Consider the following 13,764-nt stretch of genomic DNA (forward strand, 5'->3'; position numbering starts at 1 on the left):
ATTTTCCCTGGACGGTGAGATTCTTCTTGGTTTTTGTCAGCTTTTGCAAGTCATACAGTCCTTTGTGTTGGGACCACGCCTCATACTAAGCGTTCGAGAATATAACGCTCGGATCGTAGCAGACTCTGATGCAGCAACCGGCATGTCCTCAATCGCTTTCCAAGAGCGCGTGCAAATATCGACAGGCAGTGGCGTGTAGCATGGGAGATGCTCAACGGAGTTAACGGTAGTTTGGTGCTCTGCAGGGAGCAGGAGAATTGGCTCTTTTCTTGATTTTCAAGTTTCGTCGTGGTACTTATTTATTTGGTGTTGCGCAGTGGATTTCACGGAGATACAGGATGAGGTGTTCAGTCAGACCGGGATAATCATTATGGAGTACTACAAGAAATCGGCGTGGCATAAATATTCATCTTTGGGTCGGAACGATTACGAATACCTGGTGGTGTGAGATGGATTGTCTTGTAGCAAACGAGAAGTGAATCAATGTTCGATAGCAAAATTCCCTGACCACGACACCGGACTTGAGAGAACTGGTGTAACTTCTCAGGAGTTCCTCGCTCCAACCTTGATGGCGAAATGTAGAAAACTCTCCTCGATACGATCAAGAACCGTGTCGATCATGGTCATGCGCTTCTCACGACTGGGAGCCTCCTCGGGTGGCGGAAACTGCTCTTTGAGCTCTTCGAGGTGCTTTTGGAGGCGCTCGTTCTTTATTTTCGTTCAACGGAGAGATACAAATATGAATAGTTTTAGGATTATAACTATAGCGCTACGTGCACTATGTAAAATTATACAGTGAAGGCCGTGATAGCACGATGAACGAAAAAACACATTCCTGAGTCCATTCTCTAGCTGAGATCTTCCGCTGTCTGTGCAGTCAATGTTTAATATTGTGAAGGAATCCATGGGTTGCATCACACACCAACCATAGCTAGTAAAACGGCGACTCAGTGTATTTCCAAACGGTGACACACAACGCACGCAGGAACGGACATGCAAGCACCAGGACCAGTGATAGTGTAGAAGCCCCACTCAATTACATTTTATTTCGCCCATTTTATTTTGTGCAAGCAATATATGATTGACAGACTGTGAGAGCACCACCGAAATAAAGCAAACCATAAGTATTTTATTATATATTTACAGGAGCGCAACACTAGCTGAGATTCGAATGTGCCGACACGGCACACACCGTGATCGCAGATGCGTGAACGAGCGTGCAAGTTCATCAGTGTGCTGCAGTCATGAATCATAACGGTTCACAGTGGACTTTTCCAACCGAAAACACGTACCTGCAAGTGCCAAATGTATTTGAGCAACTTCCCATTCACGATGGAAATGGACATGTCCTCCCCAACGCAGATTTCGAGCTGCCGCAGCCCCCTTCATCAAATCAGTATCACGGAAGGCACATCCAGCAGGCTGACACTCACCCCATGTCTTGTCCCAGCACCCCTGCACGTCAACCACATTTCTACACCGATCCAACATCTGGGCTTCGTCGATCACCTCGAAAAATGTGTCCCGAGGGCCTCTCATTCATCCCATCACAAAATGGCACCTCACAAAACCACGACCATCGATGGAACAACCACAGCCACACGATTTTCAGCCTACCATCAAATTTTTCAGATCAGGGTCATATCCTCTCCTCCGGAGATGGGGAGAATGACATACCTGAAGCTCCCACTATGCCAATGGTGACACCCGCAAAAACACCTGTGCGACGCATTCGAGCACGAGCTGCTCCGAAGACTCTGGGTAGTGCTACTCCTGTTCCAAAGCCAAAGTCAATGAGAGGGACAGGAAGTAAATCCGGCGAAGGGAACAGACGGACCTCTGGTAACTCGGACGATGAGATCTCAAAGCTCGCCGAGAGCCAGCTCGGTCGGGCAGGTCTTAAGCTTGAGCCAGAGGGACTTGGAGCTGCACCTGTAGAGACACCCGCAGGCTATACTGTCCTATTTATGCATGATATAACTAGGATTGTAGTACTGTAGTCATGCATGTTTGTACTGTAGCGAGCCCTTAGTAGGATCACAGATAGAACATGCACGCTACCATGCATGGCGTGAAACACAAATGTGAAGCGCCAATCATGCACGCTACATACTGATACCATGCATGACGCGGTGCGTGCCATGTTTATCACATTACTCAATTTGAACAGCGCTGCGCGTCGTTCGGCATACCTGCGCAGCGCTGTATTCCGCCTTTGCATCCCGCCGTCACGTCAACCACCCGCCCTGGATTCATTTGTATATGCAGCATCTCAGCATCTCTTTCGGCGTTTATTCTTGCATTCTAAGCCTTTGTATACTACTGCTCTCCGCTTGCCATTAGTCTGGTGTCTTGGCAATGCTCGCTGCTCAATACTCATCACTCTGGCGGCCAGGTCTCAGGCTTTATTCCCGCCCCTTCGCTTACCATCCCACACTTGCTGTTGCTATCCTGCTATATCCTGTTGCTGCCCTCCCAGGCTGACCTGCTGCCGCACTCACGCTGCACCCACTGCATGAAGCATTGAAAAAATGCTAGTTTCACAATGCCCACTTCTCCGCCACTGGGAGTACTCCAATCGATACTGATGACTCTATGCTGAATGGTAGGTCTTAAATATATGTATTGTCCGGAACCATGCTAATGATATTCTATGCTCGCTCCACTCTTCCGAACCCTACGGTCATACCACTCTGCCCATCTCTCACACTCACTGGCACTTGTACATTCTGCCACCCCGCTGTTAGTTCCGCCCTGTACATACTCCGGTACCATACCTACACCTTATTATGGCTTCTCGCACCGTCTCCATGCTCTCGCGCCTGCCTGCTACCATGCTGTCACACTCTTAGACTTTAGTCCCATGTTTATCTTTGTATTGTGAATGGGAGTGGTTCAAATTCACGCAAATTGATTTGTTTTATTCTACCTGAACTTAGTAGTGGCCGCAATTTGAGATGCTCTAAAGTTATTATGATATTTTGATAAATCTCCCAAGAACATGAGCCAGTCAGACAACATATGATATTGTGCACTACCTACATGGTGTCTCGCAGACAAAAACACTCAGTACATTCAGGTCTCGAGTTCACTGGACTTGTGAATATTATAATATGAATTGTTCTTGCGAGGTACCCCTGACCCATCCGATAGGTAAACAGTCGCGCGACTCACTACTGATACATGTGCTTACATGTACTACTTAGTACAATTAACTCGGATGACTCAATTTATATTTTGTAAGTGCTGTTGTACACTCGTCTAAGGTGCGTGTGGGGTGTATCAAAAGCTGTAAACTCGGTGAATAACAGTGGGACCTCTAATATGTCAGGAACTCAACAAATCATTGTGTTTTCTCGTTTCCAAGCTTTCTTAGGATTTTTATTTGCATCATGATTGGCTGCGGCTTACAATGGTTCAACATCTCACGTGATCACGCAGCGCACAACAAACAAACTAAAGCCTTGGTCTGCCCTCTTCCACAGCTTCTATGACGAGGTGAGCAACCGGGAGATTATTAGCACAGACGCTGATGGAGAGGGATGGGAAGTTGGGATGGTTCACGATGTCTGGTTGGCCCCGCTTTATGACATAGGTGCGTTTTTATATGCTGTTGAAGTGTTTTACCTGGAGTTGCAGGCATAGGCAGGCATGCAGTACTACACGCCATCGTCTCACTGTTCTTCCTGCAATCTCCTGTTGTCTCGGCGCTCGCTACATCTGATGTTTTCCACCTTTGAAACGACATCCCATTTGGCAGGCTCTCACAGCAAGCACAGCCAAAGGTGTCATGGAACATTCACAGCGGTACTCAAACAGGGCCGCGTAGTTCCTGCAGCAGCTCTTGCCCATCCATAGGTCAAGTTCTACTTATTTTCTTGAAGCCGCTTTGATTTATACCCTCTCGTTAGTGCTTTGTTTGGAACTGTGCAAGGCTCGCGCGACGAGATGGGAAGAAGCGGTCGACTTTCTGAAGGAGGGACAATAGCAGGTCATCAATTTATTGGACTGGCAGGCAAATTGGTCGTAGAGTCGGCGACAGCGCCACGACTTGGTGAACTGACCTCCCGTTCACTCCATGTCCGATTCTCCCACTGACAGAACACCCTCAATTGTACACGCCCCAGCACATATTTTTTGATATTTGTAGCTTTTATTTACACTCTATCTTTGTAACACTGTGCATATCAACCAATGAAGTTGTTCTTTTAACAATTCTCTTCATAGAACAAAAAGTCCGCAACAAAATGCCCCAAAAACAAGCGAGAATGATATGCTCGCCGTCGTGCACAGTGAGCAGGAGGGGCGGGATTGCCACCGTGGCGCGCCACCAGGTACGAATCCAAACCGACACATGTATAGATTAGATCATGCATGGCCGTGACTGATATATGCACCAATTGCCATGCATGACTGCGGTCATCATGCACGACCTACTTAAGGCAGGGACTCATATAATACAGCAAGATTATGTGTACACCATGCATGAATTACATACTAGGATAGCAGTAGAACATGCATGAGGTCTGAACTACAGTAACAGTAATATCATGCATAACTACCACAGCATCAGGTGACACCCGTGAAGCTGGAAGGTGCAACTTCAGGGAGAGCGTTTTCGGATGAAGATAAACTGAAAGCCGTGACGTATATTACCTCTCCAGAAGTGTGGCCAACATTCAAGCTGACACAGACCACAACCTTCACATATGTAAGTGTGAAATTTGTTCGAGTCCGAGTGTGCTTGCTTACCGAAAGGTCCGAAACCATGCAGATAGCATGTGTCTTGCTAAAAGGCCGAGTCGACCATGCTCAAATTCGTAACTTCTGGCACAACCAAGCTTGGCCAAAGTACAAGGCTGTGCGAGAGCGCCAAGAGCACACTATTGGAGGTGATGGAGATGAAGATGGAGAGGGAGATGAGCTTGACAGTGAGTGCGGGAATATTGTCGAAGATGATGTTGCACTAGATGGGATGAAGCGAAAACGCACATCAAAGAAAAAAGTGTCGAAGAAGGTACTGGACGAGTTTGAAGCTAGTGAAATTTTCAGAGCCATTGACGCTGTGTGAGTAATTATCATTTATTATTGGGAGAGGCTCCTGATAGTTCATCAGTGCTCGTAATGATACTACAGTGGTTCGCAGCCACGACATCAACTCGAGCGAGTCTATCTCAGATGATGAGACTCCACCGAAAAAACGAATGCATAAGTCAGCATCATTTGAGGCCAATGACACTTCCGATACCAGCACACTTCTTCGCGACATGATGGGAACTATGGGCGAGCGTCATAGACGGCAGGCAAAAGTCGACGAAACTAATCTAGAGGTTGCCAAACTCAACATGGAGGTCACGTTGAAGCGTGAGAAGCGTGAGCAGGAGGAGTATGAGCAACGTCAGGCTGACATTCGAGTGACGAGAGAAGAGGCACGACGCAAGGCACAGCAGGAGGAGTGGCAACAGGCTAGTGAATTTTTGAATCATCCAAACCCTCTGATACAAGCTCGTGGCCAAAAAATGGCAGAGCGACTGACAGCAGAGGACACTAGTTCATAGAGTAGTCTACGAGATTCTTGCGACGTAAAAGACCTAGACGATATAAATCATCCTCGTTAGCATTTGCCCCTGTCATCTGCACTGGACCTTCGCCTCGAACTTCATGTACACCATGATCCTCCGTGCCATTAAATCCCTTGATAGTCGTTGGGTCATCACCATTTTCCTCCAGTATATTATGAAGAATCATTGCTGCTTCAACCATTCGGAAGATGTCTGGCAAGTCAATTCCACTCATGCCACGGAGGAGCGGTAAACGGCCTTTCAAGCGCCCGAAAGCATGTTCAACAAATATCCGAAGTGAAGATAACTTCCTATTCCAATCCCGCCGTCGCCTCGCCTCATCAGCATCGTTGGTAAGATCAAATTCGTTGAAAGGACGTATCGAGTACATTGTCAACGGGTAGCCTACAAGATCTCAGGTTAGCACATGACAATACAAGTTTCTGAGCAATGTACCTTTGTCGACTAGTATATATTCATGTTGCTGGAAGTAGGCTGCCTTTCGCCTCCATAAATGCGAATTTTTGAACACCCGACTATCCTGAACTGATCCTGGCCATCCAAAATCATACGACGTGAAAATTGCCCGATGGTCACAGGTTGCCTGTACGATGATCTAGCATTTGGTAGTTTAAATATTCAGCAGTATTAAAGCACAGAGACATACTGCATAAAATTTCTTGCGGCACCAATATGCAAACCCATTCTCTGTTGGTTTATTTTCGAGACGAATATAACTACCGTCGGCGATTCCAATACAACCAGGAAAACCCCACTCAGCCATTTCGCCAGAGAGAAACTGCCTCCGTTGCTCTCCTGGCCAAGCTAAATGAGCACTTCGGATATTCCGAATTGCCCGACAAACTCGATAGCAATAGACATACACTGAGCCCTCGGCAATGGACATGACACCAGCAGTTTTGAGTCCGCTCTCGGCACCCAGACGACACAAGAATGTTGCCAGTTGGTAGTAAACAGGGCGCTGAGGGCGGTTGCAAGTGCTAACAAAAATCGGGTCAGCGCATATCAAGTTGTGGACATGCCAGAAGGATTCCCTTCGCATTCTATTGGTAGTCAGTCTTCGAGAACAAATCAGCAAAAAATTGCGTTACCGAAACCAGGCTTTAAACTGCCTTTCACTAGCCTGTCCAAGCAGAATATTGAAGAAGTCCTCAGACTTAGGTTGGTTGTATTCTCCACGGATGCCATATTTCTTGCTTCGTGATTTCCGTCTATGGTCTGCTGCAAGGGCTGCTAGAGTGAGACCGAGAATTTCGTCATCACCATCTTCTGCAGTTGCCAGCTGTGCAATTGCAAGGACTTCGAGCTGTTGTGCTGCTGATTGATGATACTTCAGTGACTTGCGTCCGAGACGTCGTAGACGTGCCATGATGTATGTATGCGATGTTTGATGTGCTCGCAGTGAATGAAACTCCGCGACGACAGATATCCAGCAGGTCCAACATATTATTTTAATTATTTAGTCGTCTGGTTGTTCCCCACGGCGATATACACTCATTTACAGGAAAATAAAATGGGCGAAATAAAATGTAATTGAGTGGGGCTAGAAGTCGAAAATCTTCTGATGTCAGGTTATGGACGTGATGGCGACTTCGAGACAGGGAGGGTGAATATCCCCATGTAGGTTTGGAGCTGGGTGGCAGAGAGCGCCTCCTGCACGTAGTAGGACTTTGAAATCGATTGCGTGGATGCGGCCAAGACGTCCTCAATAAATTTGACTATAGCGTCGATGATAGGGCCTGTGCGAAAGATTTCGAAATTTGGGAGGTGCTTGGGAGTGTGCTCCAGGTAGTGGTCGTACTCTGGGAAATCGAAGAGCATCCAGGTGGCGGAAAGTTCCATGATTTGAAGGGCTCTGTATCGGGAGCTTTCGTACGGTCCATGAATTGACCAGAGGTAAGTTTGCAGTAGGGAAAACGAACACCTGAATTTTGAAATGCCGAAAGACACATACTGTTACACAACAGCGAGAAGTTCGGAAAAACGAAGACTCAATGCATCATATACTTATCATGTTTAAAGTTGCGGTTTCAGCAAGTACTGGTTGACTGGATCTTGAGCCTGGCTGATTCTTGTTCCGTTCACTGGTCCATACAATGCAGTCACTGCACCATTGGTAGCGCCTAGGAATAGGTGGGCGTACCTACGCTACGGCGGAATTCTGAAGTCTTAAACAAATTCTCACTGCCACCGTCCGCGTCCACGCACATATCGCAAGAACTTGCGAGAGTCAAATTAAATGACCTGCGCAGAGAGAACGGATGCAGAAACGGAAGTGACAAAGGTGGAGTTGGAATTCTAGGACGGGGTGGGCTTGCGAGTGTTTATCTGCGAGGCATTGAGCGTCAATGAACTGCGAGTGGAGGGAGTAAGTAACTGTTCTGTGGAAGACACCAGTCAGCAGGACACAGGCACGGGTGGTGGAAAGCGTGTTTGTATTGTTGTGAATTGTGCGAAAGGCTGTGAAAAGAGATAGTAAGACAAGCAGGTGGTAGGGAAGGGAAGATGTACTGAACAATCCTCTCCTTATAATCAGCCTTTGCGATTGTCATGAAATCTTAGCATGTGTCGTGGTCACAGATTGGGACCAGTCATTTGGGCCTCTGGCAACAGTGATACCGCGTGCAATCTTGTTGAGAAGGTCCGGAGGTGGAATTGAGCTGTTGAAAGGCAAGATTAGATGAGGAGAAGGTAGCACATCCAGGGTCTATCTCGCATTTTTGGTCAATCGCTTGACGAAACCCGAAATTCTACGCACCCTGCCAAGTAGCCTCATTTGATCTCCCTTCCACTTTACGCTAAGGTTGTCGAAGTCGTGGTTTGAACAATTCAATGAGTCACAATTGTTCTTATTTGGAGACGGGGGCGAAATGAAAATATGTGACGTGAATGGGCTACGAGAAGGAGTGCGTGGAGCAGAAGAAAGAAGAGGACTTTGAGTTGTTGAAAGACGTGGTCTGATTACTGAAGGAATATGTGGGTTGGAGGATGAGATCCAGAGTGAGTGGGGAAGCTTACACAGGAGAGGAAGCTATCTTGTAACAAGTGCCGGGTCACTTTGAAAACTGCACCGAAGTCCATAGTATCGCATGGACAGGTGTCTCGACCAACATTGTACACGGTAAGAAGTTAGTTGAACCTGTGGTTAAGCCGGTCCTTTTAGTACTCATTATATATATATAATTTGTATGCTGTACTTTTTTGAATAGAGACGGAGTACTGAGATAGGACAAGATCCGTCAGTTAAGCATAAACGAGAACGAAGTGCTAATGTTGAGTTGTCCGTCAGCTACCGAGCGGATTACCTCAGGTTCATCGCGAGTTTAAACTGAGGCTCAAACTGTTTGGTCTGTCAGCCATAGACAATTTATCCTGGGAACAACGCCAAACAAGGGCTGCACCCCATAGGCACTATCTGCGCAGGGCGTCCTTGAATTATCCTTCGTCAGTCTCTACACATTGTCGGCACAATAATCGTTGGATCAACAGGCTCGTTTAGTCATCTCACTGCGGTCAAAAGCAGAATATACTGGGGACAATATTGTTCTATAGTTCCGCATTGTAAGTACTATATACATGGGGCATCTTACAGATATCCTGACGCCGTTGTTCTGCTTATCCTCGGTATAATAGTCACTTTATCAACAGGCCCATTGCTCAATTTACTATGCCTGATCTTGATGGTACGAAGCGATTCAGATAAGCTAGCAACTCCAGGATCTAATTTTTGCCAGTTTGGACGCCTGCTGATAAGGGGAACAAATGGGTCTGCAACCTTTGTCAGGACAATAAACCCCATGATCGGCGGGCAGTTCAGAAGCACGAGAAGACCCAGTCTCATCAAAATGCAGTCAAACACCATGCGAGAAAACAGCAGCACCGCAGGAACAGCTCATCCAACTCCATTGTCGAGCTACGTGGTCTTCTCGATGACATGGCTGGCACTCCCGATTTTGAGCTGGGCGACGACTCAGCAGACAACATTAGCAACTACTCGATCACGACGGCAATGATTGCGCAAGGTTTAAGTGATTTTTTAGATGAAGTTGACCTCTCGGATGATCAGGGAGCTGAAATATCGGAAGATGAAGAGGTTTTTATGGGGCGGGCATTTCGTGACGGTATGTTACTCTAACTACACAGTATGCAGCTCACTCTCACATTTCGAGCAGATGGCAGCCAGGCTAGTGAGACTGCTATTGGAACCGGCGGTCATAATAGAACACGTTCTCGACATCAAATCGTGAATGAGGAGTGGTTTCCGTGGCCCGATAAAATTGTAAGGTCTTCTAGTATCAACCTGCCAACTGTTGTTGATCCAATGGTTTTGTATTAGACGTGCACGCTTGATATTCTCATGCACCTTCCGCGCTCTGTTTTTTCAGAACGACAGATTGACATTTTGCTCTGGCTACTTCGGGTCAACAATGTAGACGATGTACCTTCGGTGAAGTCTGTCAAACTCATCAAAGACACTATTCAACGGTTATGTGGTATCCGCTCAATCCCTTATGATGGTGCTCTTGGACATAAGTACTATGTTAACTCGCTGCCTGACATTATTCGGCAGGTGTGTTATGTTTTGTAATTAATATTTTACACTTAGTCGTGTTTGAAGGAAATGATGAATCCTCGAGTTCGCCCACTGTTACACTTCTACCCTGAAGATACTGGCATGGAACTGAATGAAGCTCGACAAGCTAAACGTTGGCTTGAGGAACTCGACCCGGAGCTGCTTACGCCTGTCGCCAGACTGCACAACCAAGATTTCTTTGTTTTCGAGCCTGCACTGTTATTGAGCGGCCGAGCTTGCATTCCATTTCGCTGGTTCACACGTGGTGGGAAGATGTACACTAAAGCTTGGTCATTGCGGCCCGTCACCCATGAACTGGACTGTGGTTGGGTTGTAGAAGATTTTCGTTCATTCGAAGTATCAGAAGATGACCTTCTTGTATCATTCAAAAACTGGGATTCGAGCGAAGCAACATCTGGTCTACCTCGCGCACACTCAATCTATGGTAGAATCATTTATCACTTTGACAATTACACTTACAAACATCTGTTTAGGTGTTGAACGTGAACCAAACGGCGAATTGCAGCCATGGACATTAACCAATCCTTCCGAAGGCAACAAATGGCGTGTTCGGGCATCGGGCGCTCGTGTCTATGCGATGCCTCTCTGGTTATACTGTGACGACACATCTGGAAACTTGTCGAAGAAGTGGAACAAACACAACTCTTTTCTTTTTACCGCTGCAGGATTGCCGCGTGCAGAAGTCCACCACGAGTACAACGTCCATTTTCTTTGTACATCAAATCTTGCCCCTCCGCTTGAAATGTTGGATGGTATTGTAGACCAACTCGAGTGAGTGAGATTTGTCACAAGCAGGCGAGTAGAAATAATGATGCTGGTACAATTTAGAGAATCATGGAAGCAAGGCATCTGGGCCTGGGACTGTGTCCACGAGGAGTACATTCTTGTCATTCCGTCTGTCTTAGCTTTGCTTGGGGACAACCCCATGCAAAGTGAGATGGCCTGTCATATTGGGTCGATGGGAAAATACTTTTGCCGTATGTGTAAAGTGAAGGGGCACGATGCAAGTGCGGAGAGCAATCCTGCACGAGCAGCTGCTGCACAGCCTGATGATACCGACCACAGTGTTGGTGAGGTTAGTGGAAGTGAGCCCGAAGCCCATACTGATGCTCCTCTGAAATCTACACGGAAACGAGCAAAGGAGACCATGGAGGAGATGGTAACACGGGTTAAGCGGTTTGTAAAGGTAACAAATCTGCGCAGTCTTGAATATAATTTTGTTTACGAAGCATGGTACCAGATAGGAGAACCACGTCACAAGAATGAAACCGTTTCTGAACTCAAGTCAATGTTCAGTCATGCATCGACAGTTGGGAATCAGACCCAGATCAAGCAGTGGAAGACTTCCACGGGCATCAAGGACACCTTTCTGGACTCATTCTTGAATCGCCTAGCTGAATCACACTGCAAAATTCGGGGTGGTAAGGCGAAACAGGAAGCGCTCGATAGAGTCAAAGAGACGCTGCCCGAAAACGTCACAAGTCCCGTTTGGCGAATAAAAGGTATCTCAACTATTTTCACAGCGTGGGATTGACTTCGACAATATCCCAGGTATCGATCCTCACGCTGACACACCCGTGGAAATCCTCCACACGGTCCTTCTTGGATTCGTCAAATACCTTTGGCGTGATGTGGTCTCTGTAAGGATCGGAAAAGACAAGTTGAAGCGCGAGCTTTTAGAAACTCGCCTATCATCTGTCGACGTCTCGGGTCTTGGACTCAGCCATCTTGCCGGTCACACCCTCGTTCAATATGCAGGGTCTCTTGTTGGTCGTGATTTTCGTGCCATTGCGCAGGTTGCACCCTTTGTGCTTCACGACTTGGTACCCACGGAATGCTATGATACTTGGGTCGCATTATCGAACCTGATACCACTCATCTGGCAGCCTGAAATCGAAAACTCCACGGAACACTTGGTATGTAGCACAGTACTTTTCGGTTTGATTTGCTGATATTGATATTATTCGATCATTATCGTCTCAGCGCAATCTCACGACATCAATCAATAACTTCCTTGCGTGCACTGCCAGGTGGACTCCTCGATGGTTCAATAAACCTAAATTCCATATTCTATTGCATGTTGTTGACCACATTCAACGATTCGGGCCAGCCGCTTTATTTGCAACAGAGGCATTTGAGTCCTTCAATGCTGTCATCCGCGCAAAAAGCATCCATTCGAACCACCGTGCTCCTTCTCGAGATATCGCGCGTTCTTTTGCCCATGGGAGTCGGATTCGTCATATTCTCTCGGGCGCACGAATACTGATACACGATAATACTAACGATATCCACTCTGATTCTCCCGATCTTACTCTGCAGGTCTCTAATCCCTTGTCAGACAAGCCGCCGGATGCTATAAATGTTCAAGTTGTCGGAAAGGGTCCATTGTCACTCGTTCAACGGCCGAATATCATCACGGACTACCTCGGACTTGATACACAGGCTGACACCACGAAATACGGTAAAGTTTGATTTTACACGAGTTCCGGCTTTGAGAAATATAATACTAAGTACCTTTAGGTCAATGCCTTCGTAGCAACCTACCACTCCAACCATACTCCACTACCGAGACAGGGAAATTATTCCCAAACGCACTCCGGTCCCTTCCAAATGACATTCTCAGAGGACATAATTTTCGTACCTGCAAGTCCGTGGTACTTTTCAACGGGGACATTTGCAAGATAGGAGACTGGGTCATTGCAGCTAAGGGCACAGCAGAGGAGTCTCCGATTGTGGCGTGCATTCGCGAAATCATCCAGCGCCAAGGCTCGGACGCAGATAAACTTCTGCGTCCAGATGCGATTCTTCTGGAACGCGGAAGTGTTGGTGAACCAGCGGTGTCCTACTCTATGCCCGCAGTCAGGGCACACGGCGGTTTCTTGCTCTATCCTGTTGAGGTTCGTGGTTTATCTGTACATGTTGTCAATCACTAAATTTCTGTTTCCGTGAAAGCAAATTTTATGCGCAGCAAATCTGCAGCATCAGTGCCAAGCGCACAACTGCACAAGCTCGCCTTCTGATATTGAGTTTGTTTATGAAGAACGAGCGAAGACGTCGAAAGCTAAGGCCGTGATACGTCATATCGGGGATCCTGATGACCTCGTTCTCAACACCGCACGGATGCGAGACGCAAAACACATGCAGGGCCTTCGGGTACCTGTTCAGCCACCCGATATGAACCTTGCAATCCTCGAGGGTGCTGCCAGGGAGATTCGGACACGTAACAATACCACAAGTGGAGCTTCCGTGACATCTACGGCGGCAGCACATGGACCACGTGGACGGGGTCGAGGCCTACAAGTTAATAGATCGCTGCAGCAACACCGGTCTGTATTACAAGTCCAGTAACGCAATATTATCCCATTCTACATATCATCTGCTACTAGTATATTTAATATTGATATCCCATTCTACATATCATCTGCTACTAGCTATAGTATCCCACCTCGATAATAATATTATCATCTGCTGTGCCGCCTCGAGACGTTTTGATCTTAGTTGATTACCAATACTTGCTGCTATGCGGTGTTGCCGTTTGGCTGCAGCCCACCAGATTAATACCATCCAACAGTGACTCAAAACTGGAAC

The 13,764-nt window shown here is 47.0% G+C and overlaps 5 protein-coding genes across 5 annotated transcripts; 3 read left to right on the forward strand and 2 right to left on the reverse strand.

Annotated features, from left to right (window-relative positions):
* Nucleotides 1-1,244: 1,244 nt before the first annotated feature.
* DEU56DRAFT_757385 (uncharacterized protein) lies at nt 1,245-2,000 on the forward strand (the record flags this gene model as incomplete). Its single annotated transcript, XM_041350121.1, has 1 exon — nt 1,245-2,000. The coding sequence occupies one exon, from the start codon at nt 1,245-1,247 to the stop codon at nt 1,998-2,000; it is 756 nt and encodes a 251-aa protein (XP_041206795.1).
* Nucleotides 2,001-4,247: 2,247 nt separating this feature from the next.
* Nucleotides 4,248-5,558, forward strand: DEU56DRAFT_757386 (uncharacterized protein; the record flags this gene model as incomplete). The annotated part of the gene is made up of 5 exons (XM_041350122.1): nt 4,248-4,334; nt 4,568-4,711; nt 4,775-4,931; nt 4,971-5,067; nt 5,147-5,558. The coding sequence occupies 5 exons, from the start codon at nt 4,248-4,250 to the stop codon at nt 5,556-5,558; spliced, it is 897 nt and encodes a 298-aa protein (XP_041206796.1).
* A 779-nt stretch (nt 5,559-6,337) lies between these two features.
* DEU56DRAFT_757387 (uncharacterized protein) lies at nt 6,338-6,951 on the reverse strand (the record flags this gene model as incomplete). The annotated part of the gene is made up of 3 exons (XM_041350123.1): nt 6,338-6,386; nt 6,446-6,562; nt 6,674-6,951. The coding sequence occupies 3 exons, from the start codon at nt 6,949-6,951 to the stop codon at nt 6,338-6,340; spliced, it is 444 nt and encodes a 147-aa protein (XP_041206797.1).
* Nucleotides 6,952-7,154: 203 nt separating this feature from the next.
* DEU56DRAFT_914230 (uncharacterized protein) lies at nt 7,155-7,465 on the reverse strand (the record flags this gene model as incomplete). Its single annotated transcript, XM_041357604.1, has 2 exons — nt 7,155-7,321; nt 7,384-7,465. 2 exons carry the CDS (start codon nt 7,463-7,465, stop codon nt 7,155-7,157), a joined length of 249 nt encoding a protein of 82 aa, XP_041206798.1.
* A 2,261-nt stretch (nt 7,466-9,726) lies between these two features.
* On the forward strand, nt 9,727-13,524 carry DEU56DRAFT_739716 (uncharacterized protein; the record flags this gene model as incomplete). The annotated part of the gene is made up of 10 exons (XM_041348758.1): nt 9,727-9,861; nt 9,919-10,152; nt 10,201-10,600; nt 10,650-10,947; nt 11,005-11,362; nt 11,417-11,678; nt 11,728-12,092; nt 12,160-12,637; nt 12,751-13,073; nt 13,129-13,524. 10 exons carry the CDS (start codon nt 9,727-9,729, stop codon nt 13,522-13,524), a joined length of 3,249 nt encoding a protein of 1,082 aa, XP_041206799.1.
* Between the last annotated feature and the right edge of the window lie 240 nt (nt 13,525-13,764).

The sequence above is a fragment of the Suillus clintonianus genome (genome assembly GCF_016758775.1).
Source record: "Suillus clintonianus strain FC179 chromosome Unknown DEU56scaffold_52, whole genome shotgun sequence".
In the NCBI taxonomy this organism is placed as follows: domain Eukaryota; kingdom Fungi; phylum Basidiomycota; class Agaricomycetes; order Boletales; family Suillaceae; genus Suillus; species Suillus clintonianus.